The following is an 18,192-nucleotide window of genomic DNA, read 5'->3' on the forward strand; positions in this document are numbered from 1 at the left end:
TATTGAATCAATAATTAATGTTATTTGTTCAATATTGTGACAGACTTGATGTAACGGCTAATGTCATCAACTTGGTGCCGGGATCTTTGTACTCTGGAGAACTAACGCCACACGGGGTGCTAGAGAACTCTGTCGGAAGAACTTTTAACTTTGAGGACCGAACTTGTAAGTTTTGTTTGGTTCTGAAGAGTTACAATTATTTTTAATTTATGATTAATTTGTTTGGGCAATATAATAACATGTAAACTAATAATAATGTTGACTTATTTTGTCTAGTGCCCAATGCTGTCAGTCAAGTTAAGTTTTCAGTTGATGAGGCAATATTAAAGATCACATTTGATCCATCAATTGGATTTAAAGATGGTTATCAAGTTAATTTGTCTCTAACCAGTGATCCAACAAATATATTGCAATCTGGTGAAGTTAGACCAGGGTAAGAACTGGTTTTCAGAATTTTAGGCAACAATTATATTTTAAATATGAAAACTAATCATTTAACGAATTTATGTAAATATTTTAGTTATGAAGAAGTTGGATTAAATTTTACTGAAAATGTTTTTGTTGACGTGAACTACACGATCACCATTACAACTCAAGCTGGTGACCTGGAAGCTGTTTCAACTTTCACATACCCCACAAGTAAAATTATTAAAATTATTCTGTAAATTTCCCCCCTGAAAGTTGGTTGGATTCTTTATTAGGGTTTGTTGTAAAATTGGGGTTTGTTGTTTCATTTGTATTTTTTAATTTAAAACAGTGATACCACCAACAATATTGGAGTGGGATGCTGTAGCTGTCAATCAAAGCATTAATGTGACTTGGTCGCCGGTCTATCCTGCTGATAATTATATTATTTCCATCAGTGACAGGTCAGAGTTTAAATTTTACATAACTTAAAAAAACATAGTTTTTTTGGAAAAACTTGATCTAGGCCTAAAACCTTTACATTTATAAGTGTTTGAGATCTAGAAATAATTAATGTTTTTATTTATTAAAATGTTTTCCATGTTGCAGTGAAACTCCTGATGAGATCTTACAAACTAAACAAGTGCCAGCAACTGAACCAAACCAATCTGTTGGTTTTGACAACCTTACCAGTGATGCAAAATATAATGTTAAGATTAAGGCTCAATATCAAGGAACTAATGGACCAACCTCACAACGCAATGTTACCCTCGGTTTGTTTAATTTCAATATGTGTGGGTTCAGTGTTTAATTTCTAGTAGTTTGTTCATGTTGATTATTTAAGGGATGATATAAAGAAAACATATTCAAACAGAAACGTGCAAAAAAGTCTGTAAAATAAGTTGGATTACATTTTAAAGTAAGATAATAATGTTTGAAATGATTCACATTTTACACAACATCTTATTTTAGTTGGTATGCTTGCACTTGATTGGACAACAACTCCTACTCATTCTGCAGTTGGGGTTGAAATAATTTCACAAATTTCTGAACCAATTAACATTTCTATTTCAACCGAAAGTGATCCTCGCGAAATATTACAAGTACGTTAAATGTTAATATTTTTAAACTTATCAGACTTCTATTAATCATTTAGGTTTGTCATTAAAAACTGTGCTTTACAAAACATTAAACCCTTAAATTATTGAATTTAGATGACAACTTTAACTCCTGGAATAAACAACACAATTTTGAGCAACCTTAAATCTGGTCAAAACTACCGAGTCACTCTTGTGGATGATGTAGGACTTTCTTCAACTAAAATTGTCACGACTCGTGAGTTTATTATAGATTGTAAAGTTGTTGTTTTTGTACTAATAGCCTAAATTTAATCCAGTTTTAGTAAAAATGCAATAATCAATGTTTAAACCAGAAACTTTTTGAAACTTGGTAATTTGTGTTTTCAGTTGCTCCATTGAAACCTGAATCTCTGCTGATCCATGATGTGACGGAGACGAGCATGCAGCTGATGTGGATTAACGACCAATCTGTTACCTCCTACCAGATTAACATGTTCAACCAAGATTTCCCTGATTTGCCTTCAGTCAATTTAACTGTTCTTGCACAAGATTTTACTGGGTAAAGTTTTATTTTCATTGAACAAGCTTGTAAATTAAGTTTAAATGAAGGGTCTTGTATATTTATTGAATCTATAATTAATATTATTTGTTCAATATTGCGACAGACTTGATGTAACGGCTGATGTCATCAATTTGGTTCCGGGATCTCTGTACTCCGGAGAACTAACACCACACGGGGTGCTAGAGAACTCTGTCGGAAGAACTTTTAACTTTGAGAATCGAACTTGTAAGTTTTGTTTGGTTCTGAAGAGTTACAATTATTTTTAATTTATGAGTAATTTGTTTGGGCAATATAATAACATGTAAACTAATAATAATGTTGACTTATTTTGTCTAGTGCCCAATGCTGTCAGTCAAGTTAAGTTTTCAGTTGATGAGGCAATATTTAAGATTACATTTGATCCATCAATTGGATTTAAAGATGGTTATCAAGTTAATTTGTCTCTAACCAGTGATCCAACAAATATATTGCAATCTGGTGAAGTTAGACCAGGGTAAGAACTAGTTTTCAGAATTCTTGCAACAATTATATTTTAAATATGAAAACTAATCATTTAACGAGTTTATGTAAATATTTTAGTTATGAAGAAATTGGATTAAATTTTACTGAAAATGTTTTTGTTGACGTGAACTACACGATCACCATTACAACTCAAGCTGGTGACCTGGAAGCTGTTTCAACTTTCACATACCCCACAAGTAAAATTATTAAAATTATTCTGTAAATTTCCCCACTGAAAGTTGGTTGGATTCTTTATTAGGGTTTGTTGTAAAATTGGGGTTTGTTGTTTCATTTGTATTCCTTGATTTAAAACAGTGATACCACCAACAATATTGGAGTGGGATGCTGTAGCTGTCAATCAAAGCATTAATGTGACTTGGTCGCCGGTCTATCCTGCTGATAATTATATTATTTCCATCAGTGACAGGTCAGAGTTTAAATTTTACATAACTTGAAAAAACATAGTTTTTTTGGAAAAACTTGATCTAGGCCTAAAACCTTTACATTTATAAGTGTTTTAGATCTAGAATTAATAAATGTTTTTATTTATTAAAATGTTTTCTATGTTGCAGTGAAACTCCTGATGAGATCTTACAAACTAAACAAGTGCCAGCAACTGAACCAAACCAATCTGTTGGTTTTGACAACCTTACCAGTGATGCAAAATATAATGTTAAGATTAAGGCTCAATATCAAGGAACTAATGGACCAACCTCACAACGCAATGTTACCCTCGGTTTGTTGAATTCAACTTTTAATTTCAATATGTGTGGGTTAACTGTTTAATTTCTAGTAAATTGATTATATATATATTATTTAAGGAATAATATAAAGAAAGTATATTGAAACAGAAACATGCAAAAAATTCTGTAAAATAAGTTGGATTACATTTTAAAGTACGATAATAATGTTTAAAATAATTCTCATTTAACACAACATCTTATTTTAGTTGGTATGCTTGCACTTGATTGGACAACAACTCCTACTCATTCTGCAGTTGGGGTTGAAATAATTTCACCAATTTCTGAACCAATTAACATTTCTATTTCAACCGAAAGTGATCCTCGCGAAATATTACAAGTACGTTAAATGTTGATATTTTTAAACTTATCAGACTTCTATTAATCATTTAGGTTTATTATCAGAAACTGTGCTTTACAAAACAATAAACCCTTAAATTATTGAATATAGATGACAACTTTAACTCCTGGAATAAACAACACAATTTTGAGCAATCTTAAATCTGGTCAAAACTACCGAGTCACTCTTGTGGATGATACGGACCTTTCTTCAACTAAAATTGTCACGACTCGTAAGTTTATTATAGATTGTAAAGTTGTTGTTTTTGTACTAATTGCCAAAAAATTATCGATTTTTTAGTGAAATGCATTAATTAATGTTTAAACCAGAAACTTTTTAAAACTTAGTAATTTGTGTTTTCAGTTGCTCCATTGAAACCTGAATCTTTGCTGATCCATGAAGTGACGGAGACGAGCATGCAGCTGATGTGGATTAACGACCAATCTGTTACTTCTTATCAGATTAAAATGTTCAACCAAGATTTCCCTGATTTGCCTTCAGTTAATTTAACTGTTCTTGCACAAGATTTTACTGGGTAAAGTTTTATTTTCATTAAACAAGCATGTAAATAACTTTTAAATGAAGGGTCTTGTATATTTATTGAATCTATAATTAATGATATTTGTTCAATATTGCGACAGGCTCGATGTAACAGCAGATGTCATCAATTTGGTTCCGGGATCTTTGTACTCCGGAGAACTAACACCACATGGGGTGCTAGAGAGCTCTGTCGGAAGGACTTTAAACTTTGAGAATCGAACTTGTAAGTTTTGTTTGGTTCTGAAGAGTTACAATTATTTTTAATTCATGATTAGTTTGTTTGGCGATATAATAACATGTAAACTAATAATAATGTTGACTTATTCTGTCTAGTGCCCAATGCTGTCAGTCAAGTTAAGTTTTCAGTTGATGAGGCAATATTAAAGATTACATTTGATCCATCAACTGGGTTTAAAGATGGTTATCAAGTTAATTTGTCTCTAACCAGTGATCCAACAAATATATTGCAATCTGGTGAAGTTAGACCAGGGTAAGAACTGGTTTTAAGAATTTTAGGCAACAATTATATTTTAAATATAAAAACTAATCATTTAACGAATTTATGTAAATATTTTAGTTATGAAGATGTTGGATTAAATTTTACTGAAAATGTTTTTGTTGACATGAACTACACGATCACCATTACAACTCAAGCTGGTGACCTGGAAGCTGTTTCAACTTTCACATACCCCACAAGTAAAATTATTAAAAATTATTCTGTAAATTTCCCACCGAAAGTTGGTTGGATTCTTAATTGGGGTTTGTTGTAAAATTGGGGTTTGTTGTTTCATTTATATTCCTTGATTTAAAACAGTGATACCACCAACAATATTGGAGTGGGATGCTGCAGCTGTCAATCAAAGCATTAATGTGACTTGGTCGCCGGTCTATCCTGCTGATAATTATATTATTTCCATAAGTGACAGGTAAGAGTTTAAATTTTACATAACTTAAAAAAACATAGTTTTTTTGGAAAAACTTAATCTGGGCCTAAATCTTTACATTTATAAATATTTTAGATCTAGAATTAATTAATGTTTTTATTTATTAAAATGTTTTCCATGTTGCAGTGAAACTCCTGATGAGATCTTACAAACTAAACAAGTGCCAGCAACTGAACCAAACCAATCTGTTGGTTTTGACAACCTTACCAGTGATGCAAAATATAATGTTAAGATTAAGGCTCAATATCAAGGAACTAATGGACCAACCTCACAACGCAATGTTACCCTCGGTTTGTTTAATTTCAATATGTGTGGGTTTACTGTTTAATTTCTAGTAGTTTGATTAAATAGATTATTTAAGGGATAATATATAGAAAATATATTGAAACAGAAACATGCAAAAAATTCTGTAAAATAAGTTGGATTACATTTTAAAGTAAGATAATAATGTTTGAAATGATTTACATTTTACACAACATCTTATTTTAGTTGGTATGCTTGCACTTGATTGGACAACAACTCCTACTCATTCTGCAGTTGGGGTTGAAATAATTTCACTAATTTCTGAACCAATTAACATTTCTATTTCAACCGAAAGTGATCCTCGCGAAATATTACAAGTACGTTAAATGTTGATATTTTTAAACTTATCAGACTTCTATTAATCATTTAGGTTTGTCATTAAAAACTGTGCTTTACAAAACAATAAACCCTTAAATTATTGAATTTAGATGACAACTTTAACTCCTGGAATAAACAACACAATTTTGAGCAATCTTAAATCTGGTCAAAACTACCGAGTCACTCTTGTGGATGATGCGGGCCTTTCTTCAACTAAAATTGTCACGACTCGTAAGTTTATTATGGATTGTAAAGTTGTTGTTTTTGTACTAATAGCCTAAATTTAATCCAGTTTTAGTAAAAATGCAATAATCAATGTTTAAACCAGAAACTTTTTGAAACTTAGTAATTTGTGTTTTCAGTTGCTCCATTGAAACCTGAATCTCTGCTGATCCATGAAGTAACGGAGACGAGCATGCAGCTGATGTGGATTAACGACCAATCTGTTACCTCCTACCAGATTAAAATGTTCAACCAAGATTTCCCTGATTTGCCTTCAGTTAATTTAACTGTTCTTGAACAAGATTTTACTGGGTAAAGTTTTATTTTTATTAAACAAACTTGTAAATAATGTTTAAATGAAGGGTCTTGTATATTTATTGAATCTATAATTAATATTATTTGTTCAATATTGCGACAGGCTCGATGTAACAGCAGATGTCATCAATTTGGTTCCGGGATCTTTGTACTCCGGAGAACTAACACCACACGGGGTGCTAGAGAGCTCTATCGGAAGAACTTTAAACTTTGAGAATCGAACTTGTAAGTTTTGTTTGGTTCTGAAGAGTTACAATTATTTTTAATTCATGATTAGTTTGTTTGGCGATATAATAACATGTAAACTAATAATAATGTTGACTTATTCTGTCTAGTGCCCAATGCTGTCAGTCAAGTTAAGTTTTCAGTTGATGAGGCAATATTTAAGATCACATTTGATCCATCAATTGGATTTAAAGATGGTTATCAAGTTAATTTGTCTCTAACCAGTGATCCAACAAATATATTGCAATCTGGTGAAGTTAGACCAGGGTAAGAACTGGTTTTCAGAATTCTTGCAACAATTATATTTTAAATATAAAAACTAATCATTTAACGAGTTTATGTAAATATTTTAGTTATGAAGATGTTGGATTAAATTTTACTGAAAATGTTTTTGTTGACGTGAACTACACGATCACCATTACAACTCAAGCTGGTGACCTGGAAGCTGTTTCAACTTTCACATACCCCACAAGTAAAATTATTAAAATTATTCTGTAAATTTCCCACTAAATGTTGCTTGTAATTCTTAATTAGGGTTTATTGTAAAATAATGATCTATAAATTAGTGGTGAACCATTATTAACAAATACTCTTCATTTTTTTAATCAGTTATAGATTAAAATGTTTTTGGTCAAAGTTTCATTTGTATTTCTTGATTTAAAACAGTGATACCACCAACAGTATTGGAGTGGGATGCTGTAGCTGTCAATCAAAGCATTAATGTGACTTGGTCGCCAGTCTATCCTGCTGATAATTATATTATTTCCATCAGTGACAGGTCAGAGTTTAAGTTTTACATAACTTGAAAATAAACCTATTTTTTTCGGGGAAAAACTTAATCTGGGCCTAAATCTTTACATTTATAAATATTTTAGATCTAGAATTAATAAATGTTTTTATTTATTAAAATGTTTTTTATGTTGCAGTGAAACTCCTGATGAGATCTTACAAACTAAACAAGTGCCAGCAACTGAACCAAACCAATCTGTTGGTTTTGACAACCTTACCAGTGATGCAAAATATAATGTTAAGATTAAGGCTCAATATCAAGGAACTAATGGACCAACCTCACAACGCAATGTTACCCTCGGTTTGTTGAATTCAACTTTTAATTTCAATATGTGTGGGTTAACTGTTTAATTTCTCGTAAATTGATTATATAGATTATTTAAGGGATAATATAAAGAAAATATATTCAAACAGAAACATGCAAAAAATTCTGTAAAATAAGTTGGATTACATTTTAAGATAATAATATTTGAAATAATTCACATTTTACACAACATCTTATTTTAGTTGGTATGCTTGCACTTGATTGGACAACAACTCCTACTCATTCTGCAGTTGGGGTTGAAATAATTTCACCAATTTCTGAACCAATTAACATTTCTATTTCAACCGAAAGTGATCCTCGCGAAATATTACAAGTACGTTAAATGTTAATATTTTTAAACTTATCAGACTTCTATTAATCATTTAGGTTTGTCATTGAAAATTGTGCTTTACAAAACATTAAACCCTTAAATTATTGAATTTAGTCGATCACTTTAACTCCTGGAATAAACAACACAATTTTCAGCAACCTTAAATCTGGTCAAAACTACCGAGTCACTCTTGTGGATGATGCGGGCCTTTCTTCAACTAAAATTGTCACAACTCGTAAGTTTATTATAGATTGTAAAGTTGTTGTTTTTGTACTAATTGCCTAAAATTAATCCAGTTTCGTTGAAATGCATAATTCAATGTTTAAAACTAAAACTTTTTGAAACTTAGTAATTTGTGTTTTCAGTTGCTCCATTGAAACCTGAATCTCTGCTGATCCATGAAGTGACGGAGACAAGCATGCAGCTGATGTGGATTAACGACCAATCTGTTACTTCTTATCAGATTAAAATGTTTAACCAAGATTTCCCTGATTTGCCTTCAGTTAATTTAACTGTTCTTGCACAAGATTTTACTGGGTAAAGTTTTATTTTCATTGAACAAGCTTGTAAATTAAGTTTAAATGAAGGGTCTTGTATATTTATTGAATCTATAATTAATATTATTTGTTCAATATTGCGACAGGCTTGATGTAACAGCAGATGTCATCAATTTGGTTCCGGGATCTTTGTACTCCGGAGAACTAACACCACACGGGGTGCTAGAGAGCTCTATCGGAAGAACTTTAAACTTTGAGAACCGAACTTGTAAGTTTTGTTTGGTTCTGAAGAGTTACAATTATTTTTAATTTATGATTAGTTTGTTTGGCGATATAATAACATGTAAACTAATAATAATGTTGACTTATTTTGTCTAGTGCCCAATGCTGTCAGTCAAGTTAAGTTTTCAGTTGATGAGGCAATATTAAAGATCACATTTGATCCATCAATTGGATTTAAAGATGGTTATCAAGTTAATTTGTTTCTAACCAGTGATCCAACAAATATATTGCAATCTGGTGAAGTTAGACCAGGGTAAGAACTGGTTTTCAGAATTTTTGCAATAATTATATTTTAAATATGAAAACTAATCATTCAACGAGTTTATGTAAATATTTTAGTTATGAAGATGTTGGATTAAATTTTACTGAAAATGTTTTTGTTGACGTGAACTACACGATCACCATTACAACTCAAGCTGGTGACCTGGAAGCTGTTTCAACTTTTACAACTCTTACAAGTAAAATTTACTTGCTGCACTTAGAATGCTTTATAAGGCACTAGCTAGTTGTATTGATTAAACTTTTGTCACTTTATTATAATCTACAACCAATTAACTATTCAGTAAAATTTTAATGCACAAGTTAGATCTTAATTTAAATGTTTAGTTTAAATAAATCACTGTAGTATTTTGATATTAATGTTTGACATTAATATTTTAGATGCAACCACTTTATTACCCCCTCCACCACCTCCCCCAACTCCCCCTCCCTTCCCCCCTTTAGTAAATGTTAACCTGTCAACCACATTACTCCCTCCACCCCCTCTTATCACCCTTCCACCCACTCCACCACCTCTTGTCACCATCACAGGTTAGTGGAAAATATGAAGTTTTGTAAACTATTAGATAAAAATTTTTAACTTTGCTTTAAACTGAATAAAAAATTGAACTTATTATTAGGTAAGTTGTTTATGTATACTTTTTAGAAAATCGTATCTTAAGTTTCTTGATTTTATTAGGTAGTATTTTCACTTAAAGTTAGCAAAATTTTCACTGTAGAAATGCACTTTAACACCTTAACTATATAAGTTGGATGAAATATTTACTTTTATGTTTTAAGGCACAACTGCATCTGTTAATATTACTGGGACAGATTTTACAACCGAACCTATGGTTACAACCATGCCAGCTCTACCTGTCCTTACTACTATGTGAGTAAATTTCGATAATTTAAGTAATAATACAAGTCTTTGAGTTGAAACTCAAATTGCTTATGAATAAAACAAATAATATTTTATTTAATATTTTTGCAGTGGATCTACAACTGGGCCAGATACAACTACAATTGGTAAGTCTCCTAGTAAACATTTCAGATTTTATTTAATTTTTCACTTATTTTATTAATAATTTACCAACAGCTTTTGTTGATACCACCAAAGACCAGACAACAACTGAAGACACCAGTGCACCAGTAGAACCAACCACAACTGGAACCATAACAACTGGTCAAACAACCACTTCTATGGTTGATGAAACAACCAGTTTAGAAGGTAGTACAGCTGTTAAAACAACCAGTATGGAAGAAACAACAATTATGCTAACCACCTCTCCAGAAACAACCATTCAAGACATCACAACTACTGAAAGTACCATTATTGAGACAACCAGTGTATTAATTTCTGATACAACCAGTTTGGATGAAACAACCAGAACACAAAACACCACCTTTGATCAAACAACCATTTTAATAACCACTCCAATACCAACTGTACCTGGTCGTTCTTATGTTGGTGTTGTTACCATTAATTCTATGAACCAGCAGACATATGGTGAAATTGTAAATGGAACCAGTCAGTCTCCTGGTTTGGACCAGATTGAATCTTCTTTGAAAAATTTTGTAAGTTTTATAAGAACTTTGAATAGTGATTTAAACAGTTAAAACCTTTACTTTTAGTTTTGTTAAATTACATTCTAGAATAATTAATTAAATTAATTTTATTTTTAGGTAATGGATACATTCAACAACTTTGAAACAAACAAAACGAATCAAATTCATGACGTTGAGATTCAATATTATCAAGTTTTGCCAGATGAGAAAGTTAATGCTCATTTTATGATAACTTTTGATGGTAATTAATTTTATCCTGTTCACAACTTCACTATTATTCAAATTCCATTTACATTATTAATGCAAAAAACAATTCTTTAAAACACAATTTTACTTTCAGCTTCCAGCAATGTTCAACCTTGCCTTCTTGAATATATTATTGTTGGAACTTTGAACAATTCTGTTCAACCTCATGATTTAGAACTTGATCCTTTATCGTTCAGGGTTTCAGGTGAGTTTACACAACAGTTATAACCAATTGTTTTATCGACATAACAAAAATAAATTTTTGTTTAATTTATTCTCAGGCAAAAGATTGTTTGGGGTTAGTGCTGTGATAGATAAAATCAATGAAGGTTTTATTGACCTTACTTTGGGGGTCACTCAAGATTTCTTCAGGATATCGGTCGATGCAGCTGTAAGTATTTATTATAAACAAAAAAAAGTTTGTTTAATGAAACATTTTTATTGCTTTCTAACTTTACATTATCAGATAACATTAAAGTTAAAACACAAAAACAACTCAATTTATTTAAGTGTATAAACTTACCTGGTTTATATATACTCAGATTGACCAAACTATTAGTCCAAGTTCATTGACCAACTACGACATAGCTCCTGGGGTAAGGAAGCAATATGAGGGGATCACACGAAGTACAATCCCACTCGGGCTAAAGTTTTTCTATTCTCTCACATCCGCTTCTAATGATGTCACTGCAATACCTTCCAGGTTTCAAGCTCTGATGAGAGATGGACTTGAAGTTAACTTCATTAATGTGAACAGATCCTTCGTGTTTGTGGAACGTAAGTTTTGTTGTAGTTTTAAAAAATGTAAAAAATAATAAAAGTAAATCAGTTTTTTTAGATGAATTGCTTTTAGGTTATTGATTTTGCATGATTAATATTAACTAAAGTTTAACTTACAAGTCTATATATTTTTAGCAACTGGATTTATTTCGTCGCGACCTGAAAACCGAAGATTTTGCCCACCAGGAATTATCCCCGACCCCACAGTTGTTCATTCGATGTCATTTGTGATATTTGTGTCTCCTCCTGATGTCTACAATGTTATATATCGACCAAACACAACCGATTATCAAGTTATTAAAGCACAAACTGACGAGTTTTTGTTAGATTTAAAAACTCATCCTGGTTTAAATGAAACAATTTTTGATCTTGAGGTTCAATATTACCAACCTTCCACACCTCCTGCTTATTAGTAAGTCATTTCTTTTTATAAAACATTTTTTATGTAACTTTATTTTCAATGTGGGAAGGTCTACTTAACGACCTAACCATAAAGTAACATCAGTTACTCTAACCTAGTCTCGAGTTGACTTTGACAGTTTGGGATATTTTAGATTATAATTGCTCGATAATTATATTGCTGATTAGGTGCTGGCTTAGCAGGAGTTTATTTTGTTTATAGCGCCTTAGTTAAAGGCGCTACAGCATGAGAGCAGTGGGAATTAAACCCCCGACTTCATCTGGTGTAACAGGTGTTCTTACAAACACAACACACTGCCAGAAATTATTTTCTACAAGTAAACTTTTATTAAAACTGTTGAATTTATAAACTAACTTTATATAAAATAATTTTATTTCTTGTTTTAGTGTAACTGTCCACACAGCTTTGTCCACCTTACCAAGTAACAACAACTCAAAATTGTTGGTTGAAGAAATGAATAAAATAATTTATAATTCTTCAATTGCTGACAACATTCGTCTTGAATCAAACCTTACAGTACCAGGTGAGTTATTACAATACCAAGTTAAATTAAAAAAAAAAATTTCATTTTAATTTATGTTTATAAGTTGCAAAAGCAAAACTTTATATTTTAAATTTTTTGTTAAGGTTTAAGAGACATGAGTGGTGAGATGAAAATCTCGAATTTAAGCTCAGTCAGTTTATCCTCAATTGAGGCGGTAAACTCGTTTGACTCAAGTGACTCTGAGGATGTTGCTTACACTCAACTTCTAAGTTCGATCTTCCCAACTTTGCTCAACAACCTTGCTAACGATGCTAACCTTAATGTCACATTTCTTGTTTTCAATGTAAGTTTTTGTTTAAAAACTTTTCAGTTGTTGGTTATCGAGCTTTTATTGGGGTAAAAAAATATTTAATTGCTTAAATATTAAATTATTTTTCAGGCTACCATTGACAAAACCTCACCTGACCTTGCCCTCGTACAATTTGAAATTTATCCTCGATATCCGACTCCCATAACACCACTAGAGGTTGCTAGTAAGCTAAATAAGGCTCAAGATCGAAGAAACGAGCAAAATTTCACGAATATTGGAAGCAAAGTTTTAGCAAATTCGATTATTGTTCATCCACTTGGGGTGGTTTATGGAATGGCAATTCCTGGTGAGTTATTTAAAAACTTTTAATTTTTGATTTTGTGAAAAGTTTCTTCATGTTGAAACAATATTAACTAGGTTTGATCCCCACTGCTGCCAAGCTGTTCTGGCTTCAAGTTAGGCACTATGACGATATGAACTCCTGCTGAACCATCAGCAGCTTAATTATCAGGCAGTATAATTATTAACATCCCAAACTGCCAAAGTTAACTCAAGACTGGGTCGGCGTAACTGATGTTACTCTATGTTGAGGTTGAAAATTCAGCCATACTGCATCGAAGATAAATAATTATATAAAAAAGGTTTTAATTGTTTTAAATTTTTTTTAAGGTTTGGTAAATGTGAGTGGCTTAACAGTGGAAAGAATTTATGATATAATGTTGGACCCATTCTCCTCTGAAGCTTTGTTGTTGAGGACTGAACTTGTTGCGATGGTGGTCGACACTTTAACCAACTCCTCGCTTGCTTATTTAATTGATTTTGGTAAACACTTTTCAAAATTTATTTTTTAACCTGGCAGCGTGGTGTAATGGTAAGAACACTTGCTACTTTACATGAGGTCATGTGTTCGATTCCCAGTGATCTCCTGCTGTAGCCCTCTTGGGTAAGGCGATATAAACTTTTTCAAAGCCAGCACTTGATCAGCAGCATAAAAATCGGGCAATTATAATCTATAATATACCAAACTGCCACAAGCAACTCGAGACTGGGTTGGAGTAACTGATGCTACTCTGTGTTTAGAGTTGTTTTTCCACATAGAGGATAAAAATAATATTAATTAATAGTAACACAAATTTAATTCTTTGGTTATAAAATATTCTTTGCTGAAACAAAACTTTTTCACCAACTACCAGACATTTTAACTTGAATAAAACCTTTTTGTTGTAGACATGACAAAAGTTCAATATTTTGAGTCTAATGAGAACTGGACCGAGTCAGTGATCCTCCATTTTATCATACAAATGAAGAACAACACCTCTCCAGATGATTTTGATGATGATATTGCCCAACAACTTCTTGTCTCTTCTTTATTAGGTAAGTCAAGTAAAAAGAAAGTGGTTGTTATAAGGTACTCCAGCATTATTGAAGGTTAATTATTTTTATCCATTATTTTACATTTTCAGCTCCTCCCTTTAACAGTGAATCCGTTGTTATTGGCCGACCCCATAAATATAATGGAAAAGGAATTGTGAGAATACCACCAACTGGGGATTTCCCTGATACATTACTTTCCATTCAGGTTAGTACAAAAATAAAAATTTTAAAGCTTTCAAAAATTATTTTATGTTTTATGTTTATTTTTTTGATTAATTGATTATTTTTAGTTGAAGCTGATGGCTGGATATTTAAACAATAATGTTTACCCGAGTGAGATCAGCAATATTCGAACTGAACCAAATGACAATACCACATTAATGTTTTACTTTGACATCACAATGGACAAGTATGACATCACAACTCCACTTATGCTTCAGAATGAGCTGAATCAAATTGAAATTGAGTTTGCACCGAGCTCGATTGTGAACAACTCAATTCGAATTTTCTGTAAGTTTTTGTTAAATGAAATTTTAAAAACTTTAAAATTAATAAATTTGACTATTTTAGTAAATTACTGTAAAAATTTAAATTGATTTTTTATTAAATTTTAGTCACATTGCCTCCACTACCAACCACAACACCTGAGCCCCCTGTTTTGCTGGGTAAGTTTATTAATAACTTTATATAAAATTACAGGTTTATATTCTACATAATTTAATTAATAGAGTAATTATTTTTGTCGTTACATTTAATTTAAAATTTTGACTTATAGAAACTTACAATGGAGCGATAAGTTTTACTCAAGTTGTCCCCTCAGTTGATTTACTCAATGCCATGAAAAATCCTCAAAGTGTCTCGTTTCAACTTCAACAAACTAAAACCCAACTACTGGTAATTTTGTGGATCTAACTTTAAGCTTACCATTTTAAATAAATCTATTTTGATTAAGTGTTTTAATCAAGGAAATTTGTTTTTAGTTGGATCAAGCTTTAGAGGGGATGGCTGTTGATATTACAGTTCAATACTTTTCACCTTACAATGATGACAACAACAATGACATTGGGTTCAATGTCGACGGACTAACTGCCAACTTTAAAGTTAAAACAAACGCTAACGACAGCGCCATCTTGCAGCAGATGTTGATCGCTTTCTCAGAACAACAATCTTTGCTTGATCCTTCGGTGTAAGTTGGGATAAAAGTTTATTTTATTATTCTTAGTTTTAAAAAAGTAAAAAGTGTTGTTTGTAGTTTTTTGTTGTATTAATTTTAAACTTTATGATACTTTATATATTTAAAATCATTTTACTTTTGCAGTTATTTGGAATCTAGCGTTCAGGTCCCAACTGAGCGGGAATTAGTTGGCGAGGGATTTGTTGTTAACATTCCATCAGATGAGCAGGAGAGATGGACTCAACTTCCTCTTAACGATGTTGACCTTCTCACTTTTGCTCAGAGGTTGAAGAATATTTACAACAGAGAGATGGACACAGGGGTGGAGATTATAACAGATCTTTCAGTCACTGAGTAAGTTTAAATAAATAAACACCTTCTTAGTTTGCACAAAAGCTTTGTCACAAAGCTTGTCAGTTTTATAATTTTGCCAACTTTCTTATAGTTTGTTTCTGACGCGAGACGGTCGCCTAAAAGTTTATTTTAAACTGACCCTCGCCTACAATGACGTGTCCGACCCATTTACCATGACAACTGATGTCAGAAGGATCTTGGGTGCTGTTCCTGATCGTTTTTCAACAAGTAATTTATTAATTTACCACAATTTTTGTTTAAACATTTGAAACCTATAACAATTTATATTAACCATGAAACTTTTATTTTTGTAGTCCCACTTTTACTTGAAGCACAAACAGTCAACATCTCGGTAATCCTATCTCCACCAATTGGTAAGTTAATGAAACAAGCTCTAACATTTGTTCAGTACTAACTAATTCATTCATAATATCAAAAAATAAAAATATTATTTGTTTACAGAGTTATACACTGCCGAAATAACATTCGCTTTTGTAAACTCAACTGTTGAACAAATTCCAGCCTCCATCTACAACAATAGTTTAAGTTTTGTTAACCAGATTGATTCAACAAATCAACTTGTAAGAACTTAAATTTAAATTGATTAAGGTTTTGAACATAAAATGCCTTTACAGCTTTACTAAAATTCAATTTTTAATGTCAAGGGTCCTAGAACTTTGCTTATTTATTAGTTCCAAACGTTATATATCAATTGCAATAAAATAAGTGTTTTAAATAATATTTCATTAACATTTAACATTGTTTACAGCTCCAAGATTTGCTTTACCTACCAGCAGAATTATCTCAATATAGCATCACAGGACAGGCCCAATACTTCTCTCCTTATGGCTTACAAGGCTTAACCGGCCACTTTATTATAACGACTGATTACATGAACACAGAAGAACTTGAAAATATATTGAAGGATAATGCTGAAAACTTAGCTACTGAATACAAGTACAAAAAAGCTTTAATAAATGTTATATTTTGTATTTGGTTTTGATTCTTTATGTGAAAACTAAACACTAGGCTTCACTACATGAGGTTCTGGGTTCGATCCCACTGCTCTTATACTGTAGCGTTCTTGAGTAAGGTGCTACAAACGGTATAAACTCCTGTTAAGCCAACCTTTAATCAGCAGCTTAATTATCGGGCAATTATAACCAACAATATTCCAAACTGCCACAGGCAACTCGAGGCTGTGTCAAAGTAACTGATGTTACTCTATGTTTAAGTTGACTTTTCCACATTGATGATGAAGATATATACAAATAAATCAGCTGCTAATTTAAAACTTTTTATTTTCAGAATACTTCCTGACACGATAGTTGTTCCAACTGTTCGTGAGTTTTACTTTGAGGCTCAACTTGATGGAGTTAACTCAACAATACAACAACAACTACTTGACAAAACTTCACCAATATATGCTCAAGCTACAACTTCTGTTCCAACACAACTCTTGACTGACTTCCCGATGTTTTCTAATATTGTGGTCGACAGGTTTGTTAACGAGAATCTAAATAAGAAATATTTAAAGCAACCTGATATTTATTTTAATCATACTTATATCTATGCTTGTTTAATTTTATACATTTTTATGTAATCAAATTGTAACATAATTGGTTAAAATTGTTAAAATCTTCAACAGATTTGAGCCATACAAAGCTGGCATAAAGTTGGTTACCGTAGCAACACTGGATACCAAATTGTACAACGATCCCTTCGAATTAACTTCATCTGCGAGAGATATTATTGGTCAATTCGAAGATGGATATTTTGTGTCAGGTATTACACATTATTTATAACTTTTTAGAAAATGGGAACTTTTCAACTAAAGTTGTCAAAAAAATTTTAATTTATATAATATTTTATTTTAAAGTGAATGAAGAATTTGAATTAAACACACCAGCTCCATCTGGCGGTGAGAGTAATATAGAGCCCACTAGTGGTGAAAGTGTGAGAATTTATTTGAACGGAACCAATGCAAATGTAACAACTTATTTCTTCCCAGCTGTAGAACCAGGTAACAATTAAAAATGTGTAATTAAAAATTTTAATTGTAAATTGTTGATTAAAAACAAAAATAAATTGTTTTAATTAATTTTAGAATACGTGACCTACATTGGTCATGTGACTTTTAACGCTCCAATAAACAAGACAGCACGGGACGATCTGATTGGTTCTCCACTTCAGCCGGATACTCCATTCAAGCAGAAAGTTGATGACTTCTTGAACCTTGCCATTAAATCCCAACTGAAGGACAATCCTCCAGTTTCAAGTGAGGTTGAATATTATCAACCTGATTACCTTCCTCAAATGGTTGCTCATTTTAAGGTTAGGCTGTGTTTGTGTCTTATAATTATGTTTTAATTGTGTCTTTACTACTTAGGGTCCTGGGTTTAATCCCTCATGGGTTTTTATATAGCGCCCTTAAGTAAGGCACTATGTATGATATGAGCAACTTAGACTCTATGTTAAGGTCATAAAGTTGACCTTCCCACATTAAGGATAAATAAAAAAAAATT

General features: G+C 31.7%; 1 protein-coding gene across 1 annotated transcript in view; it reads left to right on the forward strand.

The window, feature by feature from the left end:
- LOC145745091 (uncharacterized) overlaps positions 1–18,192 on the forward strand; it is a 33,615-nt gene that overhangs the window by 10,139 nt on the left and 5,284 nt on the right. The window contains exons 35-97 of the mRNA XM_082563085.1: positions 44–165; positions 277–433; positions 521–639; positions 758–869; positions 1,015–1,178; positions 1,378–1,508; positions 1,620–1,740; positions 1,872–2,043; positions 2,150–2,271; positions 2,383–2,539; positions 2,626–2,744; positions 2,863–2,974; positions 3,120–3,283; positions 3,497–3,627; positions 3,739–3,859; positions 3,991–4,162; positions 4,269–4,390; positions 4,501–4,657; positions 4,745–4,863; positions 4,982–5,093; positions 5,238–5,401; positions 5,601–5,731; positions 5,843–5,963; positions 6,095–6,266; positions 6,373–6,494; positions 6,605–6,761; positions 6,848–6,966; positions 7,161–7,272; positions 7,421–7,584; positions 7,791–7,921; positions 8,033–8,153; positions 8,284–8,455; positions 8,562–8,683; positions 8,794–8,950; positions 9,037–9,155; positions 9,358–9,507; positions 9,757–9,847; positions 9,950–9,984; positions 10,055–10,533; positions 10,642–10,765; positions 10,865–10,975; positions 11,052–11,161; positions 11,313–11,547; positions 11,686–11,962; positions 12,358–12,494; positions 12,599–12,798; positions 12,895–13,111; positions 13,435–13,587; positions 13,993–14,139; positions 14,229–14,344; positions 14,430–14,649; positions 14,754–14,804; positions 14,915–15,033; positions 15,120–15,325; positions 15,458–15,667; positions 15,759–15,895; positions 15,982–16,041; positions 16,130–16,248; positions 16,437–16,624; positions 16,976–17,167; positions 17,316–17,452; positions 17,547–17,690; positions 17,775–18,001. Of these exons, the coding sequence (XP_082419211.1) occupies positions 44–165; positions 277–433; positions 521–639; positions 758–869; positions 1,015–1,178; positions 1,378–1,508; positions 1,620–1,740; positions 1,872–2,043; positions 2,150–2,271; positions 2,383–2,539; positions 2,626–2,744; positions 2,863–2,974; positions 3,120–3,283; positions 3,497–3,627; positions 3,739–3,859; positions 3,991–4,162; positions 4,269–4,390; positions 4,501–4,657; positions 4,745–4,863; positions 4,982–5,093; positions 5,238–5,401; positions 5,601–5,731; positions 5,843–5,963; positions 6,095–6,266; positions 6,373–6,494; positions 6,605–6,761; positions 6,848–6,966; positions 7,161–7,272; positions 7,421–7,584; positions 7,791–7,921; positions 8,033–8,153; positions 8,284–8,455; positions 8,562–8,683; positions 8,794–8,950; positions 9,037–9,155; positions 9,358–9,507; positions 9,757–9,847; positions 9,950–9,984; positions 10,055–10,533; positions 10,642–10,765; positions 10,865–10,975; positions 11,052–11,161; positions 11,313–11,547; positions 11,686–11,962; positions 12,358–12,494; positions 12,599–12,798; positions 12,895–13,111; positions 13,435–13,587; positions 13,993–14,139; positions 14,229–14,344; positions 14,430–14,649; positions 14,754–14,804; positions 14,915–15,033; positions 15,120–15,325; positions 15,458–15,667; positions 15,759–15,895; positions 15,982–16,041; positions 16,130–16,248; positions 16,437–16,624; positions 16,976–17,167; positions 17,316–17,452; positions 17,547–17,690; positions 17,775–18,001 (9,382 nt within the window). The remainder of the gene's footprint in view (positions 1–43; positions 166–276; positions 434–520; positions 640–757; positions 870–1,014; positions 1,179–1,377; positions 1,509–1,619; positions 1,741–1,871; positions 2,044–2,149; positions 2,272–2,382; positions 2,540–2,625; positions 2,745–2,862; positions 2,975–3,119; positions 3,284–3,496; positions 3,628–3,738; positions 3,860–3,990; positions 4,163–4,268; positions 4,391–4,500; positions 4,658–4,744; positions 4,864–4,981; positions 5,094–5,237; positions 5,402–5,600; positions 5,732–5,842; positions 5,964–6,094; positions 6,267–6,372; positions 6,495–6,604; positions 6,762–6,847; positions 6,967–7,160; positions 7,273–7,420; positions 7,585–7,790; positions 7,922–8,032; positions 8,154–8,283; positions 8,456–8,561; positions 8,684–8,793; positions 8,951–9,036; positions 9,156–9,357; positions 9,508–9,756; positions 9,848–9,949; positions 9,985–10,054; positions 10,534–10,641; positions 10,766–10,864; positions 10,976–11,051; positions 11,162–11,312; positions 11,548–11,685; positions 11,963–12,357; positions 12,495–12,598; positions 12,799–12,894; positions 13,112–13,434; positions 13,588–13,992; positions 14,140–14,228; positions 14,345–14,429; positions 14,650–14,753; positions 14,805–14,914; positions 15,034–15,119; positions 15,326–15,457; positions 15,668–15,758; positions 15,896–15,981; positions 16,042–16,129; positions 16,249–16,436; positions 16,625–16,975; positions 17,168–17,315; positions 17,453–17,546; positions 17,691–17,774; positions 18,002–18,192) is intronic.

The sequence above is a fragment of the Corella eumyota genome, chromosome 3 (genome assembly GCF_963082875.1).
Source record: "Corella eumyota chromosome 3, kaCorEumy4.1, whole genome shotgun sequence".
Classification (NCBI taxonomy): Eukaryota; Metazoa; Chordata; class Ascidiacea; order Phlebobranchia; family Corellidae; genus Corella; species Corella eumyota.